Source organism: Rhea americana, unplaced genomic scaffold, assembly GCF_003343005.1.
Source record: "Rhea americana isolate MKP2758 unplaced genomic scaffold, rheAme1 scaffold_146, whole genome shotgun sequence".
Lineage (NCBI taxonomy): Eukaryota > Metazoa > Chordata > Aves > Rheiformes > Rheidae > Rhea > Rhea americana.
Genome location: NW_028185550.1, coordinates 2,155,506 through 2,179,917, shown reverse-complemented (window position 1 = coordinate 2,179,917; position 24,412 = coordinate 2,155,506). Strand labels below are relative to the sequence as shown.

The window sequence follows — 24,412 nt, the reverse complement described above, 5'->3', positions numbered from 1 at the left end:
CRAGATCTGATACTTACCGCTCTCTTTCAGCTTTGTTTTTGATAGATTTATCCTGGCTTATGGCTTTGCTGTTTTCCATAGATATCTTAGCCTGGTTGGCACGCATTTCCTTGCTTTCCCTAGGCAAAACCAAACAAGATCATTACTAGCTAAGATTCAATCACTGTTGCTGTTCATTTACTGATATTATTCTACACTGTGGCTTATATTGTCCTTGAAGCACTAGGGCAGAGGAAAGAATAAACAATATGAAGACTGTCTTCCTTTGGGTAGACTTTCTGCAATTTGAGAACACATTCAGAAATCTCAATATGTTCTAGAGAATATATTTGAAAGAATAGTTTTAAGCATTTCAAACCTGGAATAAACAGGCTATAAAATACTCTTTTCTCTCTAGTATATAAGATTTGTCTGAATAGGAGCTACTATCAATCACTTAGAAAATGCAACCTACCTTTAAAAACTGCCTAATARATTTACAAAATCTGACTGCAATATGAATATTAATAATACTTGCTAGCTGTGGCATGAGTGGACACACTTCCTGGAAGGACTTTTACTTTGGGACTGAAAAGAGCCCTAAGTTTTAGATCATGGTCAGACCCGTGCTCCTTCCAGGCCAGGGAACCTTGTGGTCTTTTCTGTGAAACCAGACACCTTTAACAGAAGGGTGGCAATTGCCTTCCATTGGCAATGACCCAAATAGTCTGGTTTGACTCAGGAGGTGGAAAACTCCAGGGTTTCAGCCAGCATTGTAGGAAAACCGAAAAGAGGTAAATAAGCATCCTGTTGTTCYATAAAGAAAAAGAGATCATAATTTGCTGTCGGGAGTAACAGCAGAGATGCTGACCTTCAGAAACAGCTTATTAATTGYGAGTAGAAGCCTCTTCTTGACTCTGCTTACGTCAGCTAAGCTCCCCCTTCGGAGCTTAGGAAAGGCCCTTTCCTGAGGGCTAGCTCTTGCTTTCTGCCTGCTTAGCGCTCCAGTTCTGGTAGCTCCTGATCTTAAGTGCTCATTTAAATGGGAATTATGTACAGAAAGTAGAAACTGAGTAACTGACTCTGAAGTCCCCTGTATAGGAGAAACATACAGAAGTTTCCTGTCATAAGACAAAGCAGTGTCTTAGTCTCCTTGTCTGGATCTGATCTTAAGTACAGTGCTAAAAYGTTATTGTAATTATTAACTCAAAATCCAAAAATTCTGTATGCACCAAAGACAAGAGGTATGGCACAGAGCATACTGCTTAATTTAATGAAACGTTATTTAATTTTTAAAATTTTTTTAATCTGTAAAAGGCCTTAACCATTAGGTAGCATGAGGAAACTTTGTGTCATTTTCCATATTTTAAAAATTTTGCTAAAGAAATGCAGTCCTTTTTTTCCAATAAGACTTCATAAGGTTTCTCAAATACAGATTTAAAAGCAGTGGTGTTACAACAAAAACGAGATGGAGTTATGAACGATGGTCTAGCAAGAGCACGTTTTATTCCAACTGTCTCTTCTCCAAATAAAAGCTTTTATTTGCTATACTGAGTTTGAAGTAATTCTCAAGTACACCACCTGAAAAGTAGCAGCGGAATATAAATGTCTAGAGGATATGAAAAAATTGTCAGTCTTTAAACTGGTTTAATCTATTTGTAATAGACATAATTTTAGAGTGAAAGGAGTTAGGAGGACTAGTYCCTTTCTGCATCAGGCTTTGCATGGCTGCAAAATGAGGCTTGGGTTATGCCTACAGCTGGATCAGCCAACACCTATGGACATGCAGGTGTTTCTCCATCCTGGCAGCTGTACTCAAGCTATGAATTGGGCTGCTGAGGGATCTCTCTGGGTGTAGTCGTTTCTCACTGTTTCAAGAAACGGCAATTACTTTTTATAGAAGAAATGAAAAACTCTATCTACCTTTTAAAACCATCAAGAAGCATTTGCAGGAATCACTCTTTGTTTTTTTAAATAGTACTTCTCAAAGATGGGGCCAAACTTCTAGTACTAGTTTGCTGCCAAACTGCCTGACGTGGGCCCTCATGTTGAGCTTGTCGCTCAGCCCCTGCTCCCCTGCTGCATCCAAACTGGGAGATTTAACTGCTGGTTTCCCACTGTATCATACTGACTGCAACTCTGAACCCTGTACAAACATGCCTTTTGAAGGAATACTTTAAGCACATTAATCTATCCTAGGAATTCATATATATACTTAGATGACATTAAAGTGCATTAACATGTTATTTTATGTCACCAATGATGTGTGGATCACTCTCTTAAAATCTCTGTATTTAACAACTGCTACTTTTCTTTCTCGCTTACGTTATTTAACCTGGAATGCATGCATCATGGCTGCAGGTAACCATTCTTGGGCTCCCAATTTCTGAGAGGCTGCAAGCTCACTAGCTCTAAGTCAGTAAGGCCAACCCAGTTGGTGGTGGTGGTGGGGAACACYCCCAGAGTTCAATAATAACCTTCAAATTTTGTGTCTACTCTCCTCTGCTTCGTTTTTAAACAAGCTCCAACCATATATTGTAATTGCCCTTCCCATTACACATGGAGGGAAACTACTTTCTCTACAGCAGATAACTGCATCATTTTAGATTACTGATGTTCCTGCTGCTACTGTGTCCTCTGCTCTGAACACTAACTCCTTACTCCAGCTCACGGGCAGGCGTGGCGAGCACCGCGTGCTTACAGCACCAGCCACTGCCACTCTGCTCTCAGACACAGCCTTCATTTTCCTGTACTTACCTGAGCTGTTTCCTGGCTGTTACATACGTATATACAGGTAAATGCATACACACATACACTCCTACACACAATGTAGTCTATCTAACAGTTTACAACAAATAAAGTGCACAGTCCCTTTGAGGCATTATTATTCACATTTCAGCATTTCACATTCCAAAACCTTCTGAGCTAGCCAGTCACAGTTTTAAACAAGAAAGTCTCGAAAGTGCACAGTTGGGGGTTTGGTACAAATTCCTGAACAAGCAAAAACGCACTAACTGCAGCAAATAAAGAAGAAAGAATTTTGAAGGTGGTTTCTGCTGGGACAGCTCAGAASAAATAATACTTATTATTTATCAGGATCCAGATTTTGAGGTCTGTTCCTCAGTAGCTCTTTAAATAGAACAATATATGGAATGAACACAAATGATTTTTAGTAAGAAAGTAATATCCACTAATAAGAATATAAGAATCATTTACAAAAAAAATGATTTAGGGCTGTTCAAACAATGTAGAGACACAAAAATTATAAACCCAAAGATGAAAACCATGAGAAAAAGGTTAAAAAAGTAAACTTCATCTTCATGTAAATATAATAGCTACCTATAATGACAGCTCTAAATTAACAAAGTCAAGAAAATAAAAAAGGTAYAGAAACAAAAACAAAAACACTTTTATGAGATGAGAAAAAAACTTATTGCACAGAAAAGCTATATATTAGTAAAACGTCTTCTAAGCACTGCATTGAATTGTGAATAGGACTGAAAACAGGACTGTTAAAAAGAAAGTGATATGATCTCTCTGCGTAGATGCAATACTAGATAGACAGTACCAAGGACTGAACGTTCCTTCGGCTAGTGTCTTTTGAATAATGTATTTGTATTATAATTTAGCAATTTTTGAATTTTAATTTTGACTGGGTATGTATTGCAGGACAACTTGAATACATGGGTTAACACAGAGATTAACATAAAGATGAGCTCACTAAAGCCTTTTGCTGGGACAATTCTCCATTGGATGGAAAKCTTCAAGGTCCCAGGATCTATTCTCTCTGATGCAAAGATAAGCTGTTATTTCAATCAGGAGCTTTAAAAATCACCTCTTCCTCCTTCTTTAAATGTGATTTATTTATTCATTTCTTCCTATGCTTTTTGTGGGAAAGAYGCTGAAGACAATTACATATGAATATACACATACTGCATTCATATGCCTTTAGACTACTTCACATAATAGGATATAGCATAAGATATTGATTCCACTATTTACTAGCATTTTTAACACTGTGGCTAGCAGATGTATCCTGTTTTCATTTAATTTGAAACAGGCAGTGTGGTGAATTACAAAAGCAACATCAAGGTAGTGTCATGTAACATCTCCTGTGTTCCCAGTGCTTACAAAACAGTTCATCGCTCTGAAGTAGCTAACCCCACAACCTGTTGGCTAAAGTTTTTATGACCTTACTTCCACCTTTMATACTTCTCAGGTTCCAGTCCTCAAGATTCAAGTTCCTGGGTAAAGTCTAAGCACAGCCACAGCTGATGCAAAGGGTTGCAGCTTCACTGCAGCTGCTGCCTGCTGACAATCTGACCCAGCCAGGAGGCCTATTCCTGCTCCTCTCTGTCCCATATCCGATCACTTCTTTTACTTCTATCTTGTATGCAGCCCAATAGCTTTGCAAGTAGTGCAGGAGCTAAGAAGACAAGGAAACCACGGTGTGTTACACAGGTCTAAGCCAAACCCTCATTATCAAGTATCACTGCCCTGCTTACCTGTCGTGGGAAAATTTCAGCTGCTGGGTTTGTTGTTCATGTGCATTCATCAGCAGTTTTCTCAGTAGTTCACACTGTTGGTTCAAGTGTAAATCACGGATTTCTTGCTCTTCAGCACTGTGTGTGTTGATCATCTCAGACCACTCTTTAGTGTGTTGTGCCACAATTTCTTTGACCTGCAGAGAAGTAACAGCAGTTTCACCACTAGTTCTCAGGTCGGCAAAGACAATCATAAAAAAAGACTATACACAGTGCAGATAGATTGTGAAAATGAAGTTACGCAAATGAAATGGCTTCATAGAGTAACAAACCATAGAGGACATTACAGTGCATTATAAAAACAGATGTAAAACAACCACTACTATTAGGACTTTATTATCTAAAATATCCTGAATAAATTGACTACATATATACTCCTGACTGTACTGACATTATTTTAAAACTTTCTCTAATACTGAGTTCATTATGGAATGGTTTCATGTTCTTGATTGCCAGGAAAAATTTATGTATTTAAAAATACAAAAATTAGCAATGAAAAAAATCTAGTGAGGGGGATTTCTCTGAGGGCTTAAATACAGTCWTAGATTTTGTGGCAACAGTTTTACAAACACAGACAGTTTACAGAGAAATCCAGTATTTAATATAACCTGAATCTGAAGATAGGCTACRTATCTCTGTTTTATATTCATCAAGTCAGCAGGGAATCTGACAAATATTCCTCTCTTGCTTATCTCCCAGGATTCACAAGAATAATGAGATTAAAGTTTTGGAAAGTTCCCAAGAGACACTGCAAAGAAATCTAAATTATTTGAGTTATTATTATAACAATATGTGGTACTCAATGATTTAGAAAATAAGCTAATAGAAAGACATATTTTATTATCCTTTAATAATTATCTTTGGGTATTTCGACAAGCTACCCTACTTGTCTGTAAATGGTATACAAAATGTGTCTYATAAAAAACCCTCCTATTTTCAGATAGTTATTTCAAGCGCTACTATGGTAACTAACAGCATTTGGGCCASCTTCTCTGAAAGCTGAACCTAACTCTTCAAACCAAAACTGCCACCATACTGCTCAGAAAGGCAGTGATTGACGCCAGTGTTCTAGGTGTGGGTCCACAGCCGCTCCGCGCAACGCAGAGCACGCTCTCCTATACATGTTGATGTCGGCAAAAAAAGAACGGGCTTGAAAAGTAACAGTCCCCATTCAGCCCTGGAGAGGCTCCTCTGGAGGTCCTCCTGCACAAAGGGCAGGTTTCCGAAGCTGGATTCCGAATGGGGGAAAAAAAAGGGTATAGTTTGCTCTCAGATTATGGTGACTGCTGTTACCTGAAAGCTGGATTTGTATTTAACTGYAACTAAATAGATTTCCCTTATCAAAACAGCTACGATCTGCGGCAGAAGTAGTCGGTGGAGAGCCACCAGGGACTTCCACAGCTGTCAGAAAATAACAGAGGCGTTCTGAGGCAGGAGCTTGGTAAGATTAATACAGACCTAATTCATCAAGGTTTTTAAGTGTGAGTGTACCTCCAGCAAAATGAGTCATGCTTCATTTTCTGCATGTAGGTAAGTGTACTACCAAACCAGGGCCTACGTCTATGAAGTGTAGTGTATACTGAAGCATGTGAAGCAGCTCGCGGGAGTAACATCTTTAATAAGAAGTTTCTAAGGYAGTACTGCCTTCAGGCCAGGAAAAAATCTTGAGTATTCAGTTTTAAAAGGGGGTCAAAATAAACRCTTCAGAGTCAGTAAGGAGGAGATACTCCTGCTTCTCAGATGGAAGCTTGAAAGGTTAAGGGGYAAGCACTCCAGCTCACCTCTGGCACCTAACTATGGCACTTAAGGGCTATGTTTAGCCTAAGCTCCCTATATGGCTGATGGGAAAGAGCAGGCAGCTTCAAAGCAGGGTTTATCACACCARAGAGCTGAACACTCTCTGAAGATGCCTAATTTCTACAGTGCCTCAAGTCAGTTAGGCTACAGGCTTCTCCTCTAAATGCTGATCTCACCTGGCTTATGCAGCCCCCAAGACAGCCAGAGTAGACTTCAAAAGAGCTGAAAACAAGCTATTGCTGAGGTCTTTGGGAAACCCCTTTTTTTATTATTTTTTTAATGCAGTGTCTCCAGATGGAATTCACACATCATATGGAGAAAAAAGGTACAGGYAGATCCAAAGTCCTGAGTAACTGTGTATAAGTGGGATTATAGCAGCATGGGGAGCATATCCTCAGAAAGCTTAGGCGGTCACAGTGTTAGGAAGTATTAATGTTTTAAAACAGATGAGTGTTACTGTGAGACATAGGAAGTGGACAGACCCAGAAGTGAATCACACCTAGGTACTATACCTGCTTATACAGATGCCAACACGTGCATTCTTACATGTATTTGTGATTTAAAATATCTTCCTACAGAGAGTGTTTCGATTGGCCCCTGCCCCTCCTGAGAAGCACTTGTGGGGGGAACCGTGACAGTGTGGGCCAAGGAGTCTCCTCCATTGCTTGCTGTTGTGTCACTCTTCCATACAGTTTGTCACTCAGGACTGAGAGCCTGACTTCAGATTGATTTCAAATATTAGACAGGGTAGGAAATACCAACATTGGAAATCTGATTCCTATTCACAGTTAAGACCGCTTTACACTGCCCTAAGCACAGGACGGCATTCCACTAAATAAAACTCGGAGTTTGCTTTCACTTTAAGCCTCCTTACACTGTTGATGAAATGCTAAACAAACTTAGTGTAGATAAGAACCTTGTCTTGCTCTCCTGCTTAAGAAAATGATGAAACAAATTAATGTATAAATAGTGGAAGCCATGGTGAAAGCAATGTGACTTAGATGGAAAGAGCTTCTACAAAACCCAAATAAATATAGAGAAGCAAAGAACCAAGAGCCTTTTGCAAAAGAACAGTGTAATCATTGCTTTTGAATAGTTGATATATAAACTGCAGAGGAACAYGAACACAGAAATTCTGTACCTGAGGTACACTGATACCAAAGAAACCCGAAAGAAAAATCATAAAAAATGCCTTTGCTCATGGATAGACATGCTACTGACATGCTATTAATTTCAGAATCAGCAAATAGTCCAAGAAGCAGATATAGCTCCCGGTAAAACAATTTTTTTTTCCTGAGAATGGGAGAGAAAAAGATGACTCCTTTTCCTAAACATCCAACAAGCAACAAGTTTCATTTCAGGTACAGCAAGACATACCCTGATGAGAAGGATATAAAGTATTTGCCAAACAACTGTTAACAAGATTTGAAATACCCAATCTGACTCAGATTCAGATGACCTTAGAACTCAAGACCATCCAATCATCTGAAATCGAATTTTGCTGCAGATCTATGATACACTTCAAAGTTCAGAAGCAGTAAATTGAATGGACATCCTTTCTTTTCTGCAATTTATTAGCATCACAGTTAAGATGACTACTTCAGTTGCACTGGGCTGTGCTCCTGTCCTACTTTCCACTGCTAAGGCAATGTTTCTTACCCAGAAGAGTAAGAAAAATAACCACCAGCTAAGTCTCTCTTTCCTATTCCAAAGACCTGTCCTTTCATCTACCCTAGTGGGTCTAAGAGACTAATTAAAACCTTCCATTTGCATAGCATATATGAAATGTTTGTCTAGTCACTGTGTTCATGCAGGAACAATCTTTGAAGCAATCCTCTTTTCTATTCATCCTGTTCTTGCTTGATGGTGGGACCTACTTTTCTAATGTAGGAGAATAATTTGTGTCTTCTAGCTTAACTGTGTGTGAAGTACATACTGGGGTATTCCTATCTACTACTTCATGCTAAACTTGGGGTGGAAGTATCTTCATGAGAAAAAGGCTGTAGTAGATGAAAAGRTCTCTTCAGAGCTAGAAGTATACATGCACACTGTGACACAGAGCTGCACTGAAAGGCATGTGCTGTAATTAAAGGCGAATTCTGGTACCATCTGATATTAAAATTAGTGGCTCAAATACTGAGAAATGCTAAACAACTGTTAATTAATCAAACTCCCACTAACTCAGTGTGATGCATTCAGCATCTCAGAATTTCCTCTGATTTAATTGCACCTACCTTGATCTAGGATAGAAGTTAATTTCCTTATGGTCTGCAGCACTGATTTTCAACCTGTTGCTTGCAGGCCTCTAGAYAATCTCTGGGACTAAGTCAAGAAGCCCACACATGGCAATTGAACAAAAGAAGTCTGTGAGAATACTAAAATCGGTATGTCATGTGGAAAATTTTGACAGAACCACAGAGAACAAGAGACTGAAAATCACTGAGCTAGAGAAAACCACAGAGGCAGATGATTAGCAAAAAAGTATCCAGTGCACAGAGGCTTGGAATTTCAAAGGATCATATGCCTTAGTCTCCTTTGAAAATGCCTTCCTAAAGCCTGACAAGGGAGTGGACAAAAATCAATCTTTTTTCCAGATACAGATTATGTTTTAAGGCCACCAGTTTGAAAGCGGGATTTTAAGAACACAGCTCAGAAACTGCATACATTTGCGGAGATGGTAAACATGAGTCACATTTATTGGATATGGAAGATTAATGAACACTTGCATGTCCTTTGTGTACAAATCACACATCTTAACTTCGGACTGTCAATGACACAGGTGAGAAGCTGAGATCACAGAGAACAATTTTCTACACAATATAAATTAAAATGAGTTTTGGAGCTTATGTCTGGAGGACAGCTACYAGTGTTCTCTAGAGAGTTTATTTTATCAGGCAATGAATTAATTATTTTTTAAGTTGACAGTAGATTTGTTTTTAGTTAAAAAAACAGTTCTAGATTTTTCATAGGAGAAGGAGATAGAGAAATGAGAGTATCCTAGGTTTTATTCCCAAGGGTTTTCCTAACTCTTTGGCTGAGCAGGCAGCAATAAGACAGAAACCTTGTTTAGAGAAACAGGATCTCCTCCACATGAAATAAAAATACCAAAGAGTAAAGTAAGGAGGAGAATAGATGAAAATGAGCTTGTTCTAGTCTCATGGATGTGGCTGCTTGGTCATCTCTCATTTGTATTTTCTATACTTGTCTGACTCCTTTCACTGCTTCCAGCTTTTATATTAAAGTCTTCTACTTGTACAACGCCCTCACTCTCCTGTACTCTTCTGCCCATGGATCATTCTACACCTGGACCTGGTCTTCTACTGTACCTGCCACAGACTAGTTTGGATATCTTTCAGAAACTTAAAGCACATTAATAGGTGGAATAGGTGAGTACAGATCTGAGAGGGGCTTGAGTGGAAAAGTGACGGGCGCCGAGTCTGGGAGGCTGGGGAGGTTCCAGGGGGAACTGGCAGGAAGACAGRCCGTGCTTTGTGGGTAGAGAGGGAGCAGCTCTCTGCAACTCGGCAGCATCTGTGAATTACAGCTCAAGAAAAACTTGTTTAAAATGAACAGAGGTTGGGTCTCGGGATACCGTTTTTCTCCAACTCTCCTCAGAGAAAACAATGCACCAAATCCCTGAAGAAAAATGCACTAGAAGAAAGAAGGCACTTGTTCAAGAGTAACTTGGACTCCTCCTTCCCTAAGAGAGAGTCTGGCAAGCACTGTGAATGGTACCATGATGGAAAACAAAAAAGAAATTTCTTTGCAAATGTATTTTAGGAACGTAATTATCATTTCAATTTCATATAGCATATTTTTGCCTCTTTGTCTTAGCTAAACTGATATAAATGACCAGTTTTGCTTCATGAGGCATGAATATAACACCTCCTTCAATAATTGTTAAAAGGGGAGGAAATTGATGTTGCTTTTAAAATATTTTTGAAGAAACACATTTAGATATCTGATTACTCCCATTCTTTTCTACATGTTATTATCGCTGAAAATCATTCATGTGCTTCCAARAGAATTAACTACCACTTGGGTCTCAAATTCTCTCTTTCAGATGTTGCATGTGTTAAAATTGGCTTGTTTGCTTACCTTAGATTTGTGATCCGATGTTAGCGTCTGAATTTTAATTTCAGTTTCTTTCTTCAATTCAAGACAATTACTTCCACTAAAAAAAGCAAAATTGCAAATATGTGCCACAAGTTAAATATCTTCTCATCCAGTCAGCTCTTGCTAATTAAAATGTTAATCAAAGTTGAAGTGCTGCAGTGTATTGGAATGAAATTATTTCTTCTGGCAATTTATTCACAACTTACTTACAAAATATTGTAGGATTAATGATCACTCAATTCAAACACCATACAATTAATTCTAGTTTGGCTCTGCAATTATTCCGTTGCTTAGGATATGTCAGCATCTCCATTTATAGTACTAGGTCCTTTTTTTCAGGCTTAAAATACCTTGCCAAGAGAAACAAACTTGAGCCTGAAAACTTATGGGCATATTCCTGCTATGCAATGATTTTAGCTCTGTTTTAGAAGTCATATTTGCTACTTTTTTAATTTGAGGCACAGGAAAAGAAATCATTTGATAGCAACTTCCCAGAGCAGTTTAGGCATGCTGAATACGAATGTTTATTAGAAATGTAAGTGCTCCTTTGTGGAAAAGCAAAAGCAAAGGGACTGTGAAGAAGGGTACTCATTAACCTTACAGACCAGCCCACGTGGACAACTYTAAGCCATTTGATACCTCATCTGCTTTGAACAGCAGCGAATCCTGAAGACAGCCCTCACTCCTGCAAGAGGCTGAATAGAGCGCAGCCTTTGTGCCTAGTTACGTTAATGGGGTCGAATGTAAGGTGCAAAGAATGTTCAGTGCCGGACGAAGACCATAATCCCAAGTAACAGGCTGGTAAAACAGCTGTGGAGAGCTTGTGCTGCAGCTCCCCTGACATGCCTGTGGGCCAGAAGATGGATGACTTCTAGCATTCCCCAACATGATTTCCTTCCCAATTACTTGGGCTGTGCACTGGCTGGGACGGATGCACAGCAAAACAATTCCTTTGCAGCAAAAAGAGGAATTACTGTCTCACTGAAGTCAATAAATCCTTGCAGATGGGACTGACAAGCCCCATCTTTTAGCAATCTTCTTGTTCCCTTTTTTTGTAGTGAAGGATTTTTAGAATAGAATACAAGCTGGCRGAGTGAAAGAAGTCTTAGTCTTTTGGTTTGGAGTAATACAATATATTTAGTGGAGWCTATTTTAACAATGCTGTAATAATTCCGATTTCAGACCAGTTCAGATCTCAGGTCATCCACTGATGTAAACTGGTGTGACTCAAAATGAGAGGAGCTACACTCATTTCAGCACCTCAAGCTGGCCCTATTAAGAATGTTATTGCTTGACTGGAGTAACATTAATCCATGTTAGCTCTAGAAAAGGAGATTTATGAAACTATAACATGTTGTTTAAATCCTATTTTAATATCAAAGTACTGCTAAACTTAGGGAAATGAGCAGAAAGCTTTATCATCAAATGTTGCCAGGAAAGTCCTTGCTGAAAATGGTAGTGTGATTTGTCTTATGTTCCSATGGGCCACCATGAGGATTAATGATTTATTTTTTGGTCATAGCAAGAAAAATTCTGTAGAGATGTTACTCTTCTGACACTTTGGAAATAACATAAAGCCATAGAGACAGGTTCTGACCACAGTTACATCTGCCTGAAAAAGAAACAGTTGCAAAGAAAGTGTCTTCCGTTTTGCACGCAGGTATCTGAGATCAGAGCCTGGCTATGATTGATATATGACTTGCAACATGCTATGACTGCCCCAGAGGCAACTTAGACACATTTTACCCCAGACTGGTCTAATTAAAAGCCCAACTAATTTTTCCCAAATCCCAGTGGTCAGAARGACCAGGAAATGCAGCCTTCCTTAGTCAGAAGGAAACTTCGAGACAGGCTGGACGTAACTAGAACTGTCCACAACCACAGTGACAAAGTTAGCTCAGGCTAAAACTATTGAGTTGCAGCTGAGAATAAACACCTAAGAAGAGTCCAAACAACGTCACGTGTCMACACTCACGCGTGCACGTGCACACATACACACACAACACACACTTTAACTCCTGGACAGCCCTGATAAATCAGAAGCATCCCTGTGTACTCTTCAACTCCATTTCCGAGTGGGAACATGAGCGTGCGTACTCCTGTAGACCTCTATGAGATTTCTGAGCATGTGCAGCATTCGAAGTGTACAACAGAAATAGCATAGGGAGCAAAATCCTGTCCATCTGTCAGTGAATTAGGACRTGATTAAAATTTTTACTTTGCTGAACATTATGCAGGTGACATTTGTCACACATTGTGGCAGAAACATACCACAAAAAGCTGCCCAACATAATCAGAAAAGAGACTCTCTTCTCGAGAAAGGCCTTTCTGAGGAAGTACCTGACAATTTCGATACAAATGCCTTAAAGACATATTTTACAYTTGCTTTTACAGCTTTCATTGCTTGTAAATGTTCCAAAATGATAGCCAAAGAAATGGAACATGTTCTGTATTCACTGAACCCTGRGGTCCCTTATTTAGCAGTTCATTTCTATTCAACAGAGTGCCTAAGTCTCAAGCAACGTGCTCACATTTAAGTATGTCCTTAAATACACTGCACAGTAGATGGGACGTGAAGTAAGTGCTTAAGCTCCTAGCTGAACAGAGTTTCAGGACAGCATACATAGTGGACTCTGAAAGAAATCCTTAAAATATTTTGATAAGTAATTAAAAAATGTTTATAGAGATGCTGATTGGTTAATTAGACACCAGTAGTTATTTTCACTTCTATCACTGTAAAGCCATCAGATGACTGACTGTTCTGGAGTCCATGGAAAKTACTGAGTTAGACCGAGGAACAAGTTGATGGCTGGGTATTTTATCTGCTGCTGCAGCAATAATTTCAAACTTGTTTTCTTTTTTAATTTTTTTGATCATTTGAAATGACCATAAAGTCTTTGGAGTCCATGTGAAAAGTGTTAAAGAAATCAAGGGAAGACATTACAAGCAGCAAATGAAATGGTGTGAAAYTGGGAATCAGACCAACTATCTTTTTACTTGTTCCATTCTGCAGTTATTCTGGAAAGTATTGGTACACTAACTTTCCACTTTTTACTTAACAGGTATAGCCATTACCACCTTTAACTCTCYGACATATCTTCATCTGGTGTCTTGCTAAGAGAAGCAGAGGCACTGGCCTCTTCTCAGGCCAACAGGAATATTGATTCATGGATCTTCTGATAAGAGATTCTTAAAGAGCAGAGTACTGGGAAGCTTTTTTCCCTTGAAGATAATTCTGGTACAATGTCCAGGGCTCAGTTTGCTGCCACTATAACAAATACTCTGGCTTTAATCATAAATCCAGCTCTGCACTGCCATATCAAKAACTCTCTGCTGTGTTATATTCAATGGAAATTGAACTCAAGCAAACAAATTTAATTTTTCCTACAGATGATCCCTCTCTGTTTGGAGAGCTAGTGATTTTTTTGGGGGGAGTACTTAGATTAGAAGTATTTGGGTGCTTATGCTTCTCCTTGCTTGAGGAAAAAAACACATTTTTTAGAGAGTTTATGTCACCTTCTATAATTTAATGGGGAGAATTCTCCTTATTTTACATACTTTAGAGAATTTCATTTCTATGCTATTGTGAGCTTCTAACACACACAACCAATTATTAAAAAATAATCATTCCAAATCATTTATAAAGCAAATAAAGTATTTATGAAATAACCCAATATCAAAAAGTAATCTATGTTCAGTATTCAGTGAGTGAGTGGGTTGCCAGTTGTTGTTGCCAAATGCTAACAATATGCAATTAGGGCTAACTACTAAAACTAAATAAAGCAATTCCTGCTTTAGGTCACAGGCTATACTGTATAAACTGCTGTCTCAACGAAATGCCAAAGGGTGAAGGGTGAAAAGGAGAAATTTTTGCCAGATTAAATGTTAGCAACAAGGCAACAGCAGATCCTGCTACATAAGGCTAAATGGGACTGTAAGCAGGACACGTCAACAGTATGCTCCAGGAACATTTCTGGGATGATTGAGGGAGACACACAGATAATGGCCCAGATTTTCAGCTAGTGCAAACCAAAGTAGCTTCAGTGAAGACAAAGGAGTAATAGTAATTTATCCCAGCTGAGGATCTGAAGAAGGTTTTGTGCTATAAAGAAACTTTATGCTGACAACATGGCAGAATTCTATTGTTCTAAAACATTCATGATTGAGAAGCTGTATTTTTCCCAAGATCAAATCTCTGCAACTTTTTGGCCATTAGAACTATCGAGGACCAGCGTCTGCTCTCACTAAGCATAACAGTAACATTCCCTGGGGAATGCAGTGAGACCAGATCAGACCATGGAAACAAAAGTTTGAGGCAAACCCTTTGCTTTTATGTTTCACATATTAAGATAGTAGAAAACGGGAGAWAGGCATAGTGAGTACAACATTAATGGTCCATCGCTAGGGCCTTCAAGCAGCTCAAACTCAGTTTGATGTAGGATGCTGGTTCAAGCTTCAGTTAAGTTTCATCTGAATGACCTTTCTATGRATGTTTTATTCCAGACCACAAAAACATAAAATCTATTTTGAGTCTAAAAAAAAATATTTTAAAATAATATCTTACCCCTTCTTCTTGATTGCCTTCTCTAACATTTTCTCGTAAGATACCTTTTCTTTATCATATTGTGCCACTATTTTGTCAATTTGTGTGCAGTGCAACTTCTGCATAGCGCTGTGCTCCTGGAAAACAGTAGGACCTTACAATTAGGTTGCTGGGTTTTTAGCTTAGTTTTCTCACAGTGTAAAAATATCAGTGTATGAACAAATAACTTTGACAATGGAATTTAATCTGGTTTAGCCACTCGCTACTGAAGGTTCCAGGTATTCCACCATAATAACTAAAGCATTTTCCTTARTTTAGATTTTCATGAAAATCTGTGGTTGATCTTAAAAATATGGTATGTGGTGACCTTAAAACAAAAGAATGATGGGAAAAAACACCAACTGGTATTATCTACACAACTTAATCTTCTTTTTTAAATCTCCATTTAAGTGCAAAGTAAAAAAAATATCACATTTGCAAGTTCAGATCATACAACAGAAAGTTTCTGAACCCAGAGGGGAACAAAACTCATCCCAACCCCCTTCCTCTACATATCTCAACAAATATAGTGCTACCCCTGGGGCCATTGCAAATCTAGTAGCTCCAGGTCAATAAAATACCTAAAAATCAATAAAATCATTAATAATTGAGAGTCTGAATATCTGGCCCGTGACCTCTAATGATGGTTGGAATCTTATCATAAGAAATTCCATCATGTTGCAGAGCATCTCCTTTTGCAAGAGACAGTAAGCTGTGCAATACGACTTTCAACTGCACGTGTACTGCTGCAAATAACTATTGGCCTTTTTCTTCCTGCGCAATACAACATGTACTGACAAACTGGACACAAAGGCCTACCTGTGAAGTATTTTGCATGAGTACAAGCCTGCTGTCATTACTACAGTTATATGCTTTATATTTGTGAAGTATCAGAGGAGACTATCTATGGAAAGAGAGGAAAGAACTCTCCTCATGATGAAAAGATGAAATATGAATGCACATGTTACTTGGCTCTAACATACAGATAGTTCCTCCCCACTACAGGACTTCACGAGAAGTAACACTTCCCATTTAGTGCTTTCATGTAGACTTCATTATCGAACCTGACTTTGTATTCTCCATTATCAGAAAAGCTGCTTATAATGAYGCAAATATTTAACTACCATTGAGAACACTAAATATTGAATTTACATTGTAATAAAAAAAAAGTGAATTAACAAACAATTTTATTAMTAACCTATTTCTCATCATTTTATCAGATTGTGACAAAAGCCTCATATTAATTAATATGGCTTCTAACCAGAACTTTATCTGTACTTTGCTTTAGAGTTTATTTTGAATCTGTGCTACTGTTTCTATTCTAGAGCTCTTTGTTATTTTCTATACATCTGTGTTTGCCTTATCACTGTTTCTTCCTCTAAAAATACTAATTAAAGACTTTTATATCCACTTTCAWCAAAACACTAACACAAATGTTGCAATGCCTTCTAAAACCTAGCATTAGGATGTACCCTAGCGTTCCACCATCTGCTAAGYACTCCTCCAGGGAACACTACAGCTTCCGATTTTTGTATTTAGAATCACAAACTGAACTTTCTGTTCCACAGAGGATTTAAAGGTAAACAAAAAGACTCCACCAACGTCAGAAACAGGCCAGCTTCACCAAGGAATAACTATACTGATTAACTATGTAGGAGAAAATAGGGAGAGTGAAAAGAATGACGCAAGCTTGATGGCACTAGGCAGCCACGGGTGAACTGACTGATAGCATCTAATTGCTCACATTATGTACTCGCCCCTAGATGAACAGAACAACAYAACCCTTAGCACAATTATCGCGAAGTGTGAGCTGTCTGCATGCTCATGCGGCACTTCCGGATAATCTGGGAGGAGACATCACTTGAAACTAGAGYACCTCCTTTTACCTCAGCACGGCCATGAGTTAAGCCCTGTCTCTGTATCACAAGCCTGCTGTAACCTTCTGCGGAGACTTATTCTACTGCTACTGCTCATAGACAACTCTTGATCTTATAAGTGAAACAGATCTACTGTGGCCCCCCACTCCATCCCTGGTCTGCTTCTCCATCTTGATCATGAAAGACCTACTTTTTTGAGCACATACACAAACAGAGCTGAAAGAGGAAGATGTGCTACGGGCAACTACTCAATCCTAATCCTCGGAGCCAAGACCTGAGTATCAGAGATTCCTTGAGTTACATGACATCCGAATACTCATTAAAATGGCTTAGCTGATGTAAGTTGGACTKATCTCTATGTTCAAAAGAAAATTCATTACAGCTAGCTGCCTCACCCAAAACTTCTGTCACAATTCTGAGAAATACTGGTYGTTTGACAACATCTTAAAACACTCTTTCTCAGTATAATTTGTTCTCAAATGCAAACAAATTGCAGATGAAAAAAATGTTCTGCATTGATTCAGAATATGTTCACAAATAAAACTCTTCTCAGCTGGATCTCTGGTTCATATTGCCTTAATTCCAGTCAATTTAAATTTAAAATTTGAATTCATCTCTACTTTTTACACAAATATATTCAGAAATTACATGCTAATGATCATATTTTAAACTGAAGCTATAGTTCATCTGAGGCTCTGGAAGGCCAAATAACTGATATAAGACCAAATCACAGCAAGACTCTCCAAGAGAAAAGGCAGAAAATCATATATAGTTCCGTTAAAAGGAACAAAAAACGCATAATTTATTATTATTAAATATATCATAATAAATATTATTATACACCACTAACAAGAACAGGAAGTAAGTTCTTATGATACAAATTGTAACTCTGGTTTGAATTATCTAAAATAACATAAATATTCCTGTGCACGACTACAAACTGAAAACTGGAGGATCCTCATTACAGATTATCAGGATGAGAAAATTAAGAAAAAATCCTATAAATTCAGAATCAACAATCCTTTCTGCAGAATTTTATTCGTCCAGAGTCTCAGAATCTTTTGTACTGTGGCTTTTGCATGGGAAAGGGAGATGCTCTTTTTCCAGTTGTTCATTTTACTAGGCATGAATTCAAACAGCACCTACATTCAATATTAACATAAATGTGCGGGACACGTGTCTGGGATTCATATTCTTGCATGGTAGTTATGCAGTTCTAGTTAGTGTCTATGTCCATACAAAATTACTGAAGGGTGCACAGGAGARTATCTCTTTCTTGTCTGAAACTGCTAGAACTGTGCACCACACGATCTGGTAGAGAATGTATCAAGATAATCCCTCATTATCCTGTTGCCTCTTCTGCCTAATCCAAAAGGCACAAAAGCCATGCAACATCCGTGCAACAGATTAAAATTCAGTAGTGGCCCTCACGGGCAGGCTGCTAATAGATGAATTCTCTGGCAAAGACTCTTATATAAATGTGTGACCCCCTACCTTTATAGTCCATCCACCTGTGATACCCCCCAGCTCATTTACTCAAACTATACTCAAGATATAACCTGATGAAAAAAAGAAAAAACAATAAAAACCAATGAAAATTATTCAGAGACATCAGCCCTTGTGCAGTTCCACAGTGTCACTCGTTCTAGGAGAGAAACATTACTTTGAGGACTGCAGATAGGAAATGCTGGGTTTCAAAAGCTGTGCAGTGTAAATACTGTTATGAATGCACTGTCTAAGGATAAATATTTTGCAATATGCAGAAGTGACTGGATATATCATTTTAAAATTACCAAAAGTACAGGTTACCACAAGATTCAGAAGTAAGATGTTCCTAATATGAATTTTTTATTTATATGTAAATGGTGATAATTAAGCAGATTTCCTATGGTTGCAAAGTAGAAAAAGCCAAAAAAAGCCAAATAAAATGAATACTCTAGCATATGAGGCTGACAGCTTGCAAGTTAAGTATCACTACAAAACTATTCTTTCTTGTTTACTGGCAGTGCCGTCTACTGGAGTTAAGAAGCTGCATTTCACATCTCCAGATTTAAAATAGACCTATGAAGAATAAAATATCTTTGTTGCTTCCTATACTTCTGAATATCTTGCCACTACCACCTTACTGTCAATTGAAGGCAGTATTACAGACATTGTAAAACAAACCTCAGCTCTTCCCTATTCATGGACTTTGTGAAATGCAAAATTATGTGGTTTCCAGCAAAGCCACTAATCTGACATTAGGGAATGGGCAAATCTGATTTTATCAGTCACAGAATGATGCCTAGTAATGATAAGTCTAAGAACAGTCGTCTCTCTGCCAATCTAATGATCCATCCCTTTATTCTACTTAGACTAGATGCCTCGTGAAATTGGAAAAAGGAACAGTGAATATTATCCTTTCTGCTGCCCAAACATCCTATATAAAAAGTAATCGGTGCCAGACTTTTCAGAGTATAACAGTGTGTGTGGGTGTGTTTGTCTCTAGATTTCTTTGAATGTTCTCTGTCTTTCTTTTCTTCTGTTCAGTATTTCGGTCACTTTGACACCAGTAACATAATACAATGTATTCTCCTAACATCCCTCTAAACATAATTACTATTGTATTTTCCTACATGGTACAGCTTCTTTCAACTGTAATACCCTGTACACACACACACACACATACAGAGCTGCACAGGCACACACAGCCATACAAATATGACACACAGTGACTTCATTTTATACTAGTTTTGTTATTAATTAAGACATTTGAAGAGAATATTTATAAATATTTAAGTCAGTGATCACTCAAGTTTAAAATTTAAGAAATATTGTTATTAGGGCATTTCGAAGCACTATAAAATATAAAACAAATATGACCCATGATGTGCAGRAGAGGTGTAACTGATTAATGCTTGTTGAAGTCAGAGTTATAACCACCTTTCTTCTAGGTCTCCTGAAATTGAGGAAACCAGCTGTACTATGCTTCTCCTGTACTCATCACACTGAGAAGGCAAAATGACCATGCAATTACACCACACGTACCCAGGAAATAGAACTACTTTTCTGAAAGCCCTCRTTGACTAAGCTGCAGTGAAATCACTTATAACCTCTTAGATACATTGGACATTTTCCCACTGGACCTTCTGCTTTAGAAGGTTGTACAGCTTTCCTAACTGCACCAGGAGCACCAGCTCTGCACCCCTGGCAGAGCAGATGCATTTCTGGCATTTAATCTGGAAATGCAACATCTGTATGTCATACACCTTGGTGAAACRCAGAGATTGACAATACTACTGGCCTTGCTGCTACACAGCAACCAACCTCTACAAATGAGCACTTCAGTGGAGCTGCTAACACTTCTCTGCGCTCAGTGGATGCGGTCAGTAATGGGGAATCTTCCTGCTGTCGCTTTCCCCAGCTCGCTCTGCGCAGGACTACCAGATCAGCTCCAATACTGCTTAGATCAATGCTTCTTTCTTCCTGACCTGCTCTCTCTTCCACCCTTGCATGCCTAGCCCTACTCCTCAGTCCATCTCCAGCCTCTGCCTTTCAACCCCTGGCTTTCTGATACTTGAGTGTTTTTATAATTTATACCATCCACCTTTAATCCTCTTCCCCTTTCAACATTGAACCTAGAGACCTCAAAAAATCAGCCATATCTCTGTCCAGGCTAACCTCCTTGTTCCTTCCTTTGCCCTCTCACCCTGCTTCCCTCCTCCCAGAATGTCCATCAGGAGCTCCTTTTCCCATCCTCTGCCTGCTGCCCTCTCATCCCTACCAGCTCAAGGTGAAAGTTACAGTTGGCACACAGAGGCTGTGAAGGAGAGGAGAAGCAGGGAAACACTCTGGACTCTGCTCCCTCCACTGACATATCTGCCTGTATKGGGAGATACTTTCCACCTGGCTTTCAGGACTCAGCACAGATGCACATGCTGCAGACACTGTGTCTGGCCCAGAGGTGCTCCCCAGACTGCCAGTGTCTGCTGGTTTAGGGCAGAGAGAAACTCTTCCCCAAAAGCTCCTGATACAGGAAAGATGTTTGACAGTGGCTTGGCTATGATACTCTGAAGACTGGACACAACAGTCCTCTCAGCATCTCCACAGATTCTAAAGCTAGCCCAAGCTCCACATTTTCATCATACTGCTGTACTCTGTAGTAATGTCATTCAGGAGAAGGAGCTTAGAGAGGAATAACACAGTAACTCTTGGCCATAATGTAGTTGACCCATTCCACATGAAGACAACGGGTATATTGTTAGATACCAGGCTTCACCTGTCAGGGCTGGGCTTCATTTCTTGTTCTTTCAAAGCCAATAATTCATTTTGCATAATGTATTTTTCAGGGACAACTTCAGATGGAAAAGGTTTGGACCTTTTCCTTAAACAATATGAACAATTCCTTTCTGTTTACTTAGTTCTCCAGATCTCAAGGGAGTCTGTCTATGGTTAAATGTTTCAAAGAACCAAGCTATTTCTGGAAGGAGCTTTTAAGTTCAGTCTACCTAATACACAGACTTTCTCCAGCTGACCAAAGATGACTGACTGCATAGCTCTGCTGTTGCCTCCTAGATGATAAAATGCATTAAAGAAGCGATGAGTACATTAAGCACTTTCCTAAGAACATCTGTGAACTAATATGGCCAAACTTTTCAGATTCTCCTCTCCAAATTCAGGAAGTTGCCCTTACTGGAGCTTAGAGCAAGGCATGCTCTAGACAAGCGCTCTCCTGTTAGTACAGATCTGCACTCACTCGGTTTGTACTTGAAGCTAGCAGAACACAGGCTGGCTCAGAGCTAAAATGGCTGTGCTTGAGCTAATGCCAAAAGCTCTTCTGAGAGCTCAGTATCTTCAGACTGGTAATTTTTCCCCAGATTAGAGGAAGTAAGTACAAGTCTGAACAGACAGGATCATTTTTTAACATTAGCAGCCATACAGTCTTGACCGAGATACTCTTACACTGGTGGGGGACAAATATATCAGGGATATGTATCACTGAGTATGTTTTTTCTCTATGAAATCTGGATAATGCTTTCACTTGGAAAAAGTTACAACAGCTGACTGGGGGATGCTGTCCAGAAAGAGAGAAAGTAGTCTTTAAAAACAAGAAGCCTCTACAAGATCCATCCCACAAAGGCCTAGAARTGACTTATGACATAACGATTCAGTTAAGAACAACCCATATATGTAAGCTACTCACTGCGGCCYGTCATTACGGGACAGAAGTACTACTTTTGACTTTGATGACAGACTTTCTTTTGAGCACGGGCCTTGCACACAGCTCTGAAATGGAGAAATCGCTGATTTCCCTTCTGCATAGCATCAGTAAGGAGTCTAAAATTCAACCACCTAATTTTCCTACAACTACTATGAATATGAAGAGCCCCAGGCAAGTGCAGACTATTGCAAGTAATTTCTTCATACTTCATTGCACAAACATAGAGCCAAACAATATTCAATGAAATAAACACAAAGACTGATATGTAAGAAGCACAGGCAACTATATCAGGTCAAATCTCCAATGAAAATGATCCATCTGATAAGAAATTCTAGTGCATCAAAAGAAAACAAGAAAATAACTGCCCACAGAGCCCAGAATGGATTGTATGGGTTGCCAAATRGGGTGAAATTCAGAACTTACATATTTTCTTCACTTGTTATGTCTCTTTTTGTAACAAGAGTAATGGTTTCCTAATGACTAAGGGTAGGAGAAATTGGTTGTAGTTTTTCTAACATAGAGTATATTTGTGATAGTGTCGCATCTGGGACATCGCTGCCAACAGCACCAAGCAAAAGGCTAACTATAATGTGGTAAATATATACCTAAGTGAGGAGGCATAYGGCCCCTCATTTTTAAGTTCCCCTTTCCATTTCTGTCCGGCAGTTCTGCAGTATCTCTAGTGTCTGCCTCTCATGCAGTACCCTCTCACATCACTATGCCTTTTCTCAGTTGCTTGCTAAGGTCATGCAACAAGGAGCTAGATAAAATCATTATCTGGAAAGGGTGAGCTTTGATGTGTATATGGGTCAAACAAAAGTGCATTGGAACTTACGGAGACATACAAATAGTTGCTAAAGAGAAAATTTGCTTACTGGAGCATGTTTCAGCACACTTAAAACACACATGCCTTCCCTGCTGGTCCAACCACTGCTCCTTAGTTTTTCCATCCACTTTAAAAGCTGTCTGTGCTACTAAGCGCTGTACTTTTTTCAAGTAGAGTGTTCCGCTCAGAGAACTCTAATGATCATACCTTGGCATGCTTCTTCTTTAAAGCATTCAGCTCTTTCTGCTGTTTCTTTAAATGCTTTAGGTAAGCCTAGAAAAAGAGAARTTGGATCAATATTTCTGTGGAAGTACTGCCTTGTAACCAGATAAAATCCTGGCTATTGGAAATAAATAATTAGAAATACATATTGAAAAGCTTGTGTCTATACTTACCTTCATTTGCTTTAAATCTTCTATCTTCACTTGAGGAATAAGATCTATACCTAGGAAGGAATGAATATMGTTTATCTAAAACTTCAAAAATACTAGCATATCCCATACTTTTTTTGAACTTTACCACAGAAATTTATATTTAAGTTAGATATTAATTAATATTTTTCACARTATAAAAAAGAAACTCTCAGATTAATAAAACAGTATTAACCAAGACATAGTTAAGATACGGTTAATTTCATTTTCAAATGCATTTTGCAAATGTACTATGCAAATTCATAGTCTTATGAAAAAATTAATCAATGAATATATTCTCATCTCTTACTGTTCTACACTGAAGTGTCAAAATACAGCAAGCTAAGAACTGAAAAAGCTCCTTTTATGAAAACAAAGCAGACCATTTATGCACGTTAAAATTTAACCATGCCAACTTCAAAATTTTTGTATATACCTGGAGATCAATCTGGCACCGCTAATTTCAGGGAGAATGTTTTTTAAATAAAATTCTAAATAACTACACAAAGGGTTAGCAAATGCTAGATATACTTATTCTCCTTGATTTGAAACACAAAAACTACCGGACTGAAAATCTACCTGCAGGCTGTGTGTTAATGGTGGTAAATTTGCATTTTGGTTAATACCAGGATATGAAAAAAAGAGGAACAGTACAGTTCAAGACTAAAGGAAAACTAAAAATCGAGGAGAAACAAACAAAACCAGGAGAAGTGATGAAAATAAATTACAAGAAACAAATCTATTACATAAGATTATAAGTACTATTCAGATGAATGCAAATCCATTTTTACCATCCTAACTACAGTACAAACAAAAAATTCCATTCSATCTCTATGTTTCAGTAAGTATTTTCTGCTATATTATGATTTTTTTCACTACTAAGCACAACCTAAATGTTATCATTTATAAAAATGTCAATACAATATTATGAGAGAGATCATGTGTAGGGTTTTTCTGATTTTTTTACACAAAAATGTTAGGTTATTCATAAATATACTGCAAGTGTGTTTAGTTAACTGTTATTAGTAGTGTCTGAGGACTATAAGATTCCTCCTGCCTTGCAAAGGGTTTTCTATCTTCT

General features: G+C 38.4%; 1 protein-coding gene across 7 annotated transcripts in view; it reads right to left on the bottom strand.

Moving 5' to 3' along the window:
- PLCB4 (phospholipase C beta 4) overlaps window positions 1-24,412 on the bottom strand; it is a 222,800-nt gene that overhangs the window by 9,178 nt on the left and 189,210 nt on the right. For all 7 annotated transcript variants that reach the window (XM_085299169.1, XM_085299172.1, XM_085299171.1 and 4 more), the window contains 6 exons: window positions 23,317-23,366; window positions 23,129-23,194; window positions 15,001-15,116; window positions 10,419-10,494; window positions 4,485-4,660; window positions 18-119 (listed from right to left, as the gene is read on the bottom strand). In XM_085299169.1, coding sequence (XP_085155295.1) covers window positions 18-119; window positions 4,485-4,660; window positions 10,419-10,494; window positions 15,001-15,116; window positions 23,129-23,194; window positions 23,317-23,366 — 586 coding nt within the window. The remainder of the gene's footprint in view (window positions 1-17; window positions 120-4,484; window positions 4,661-10,418; window positions 10,495-15,000; window positions 15,117-23,128; window positions 23,195-23,316; window positions 23,367-24,412) is intronic.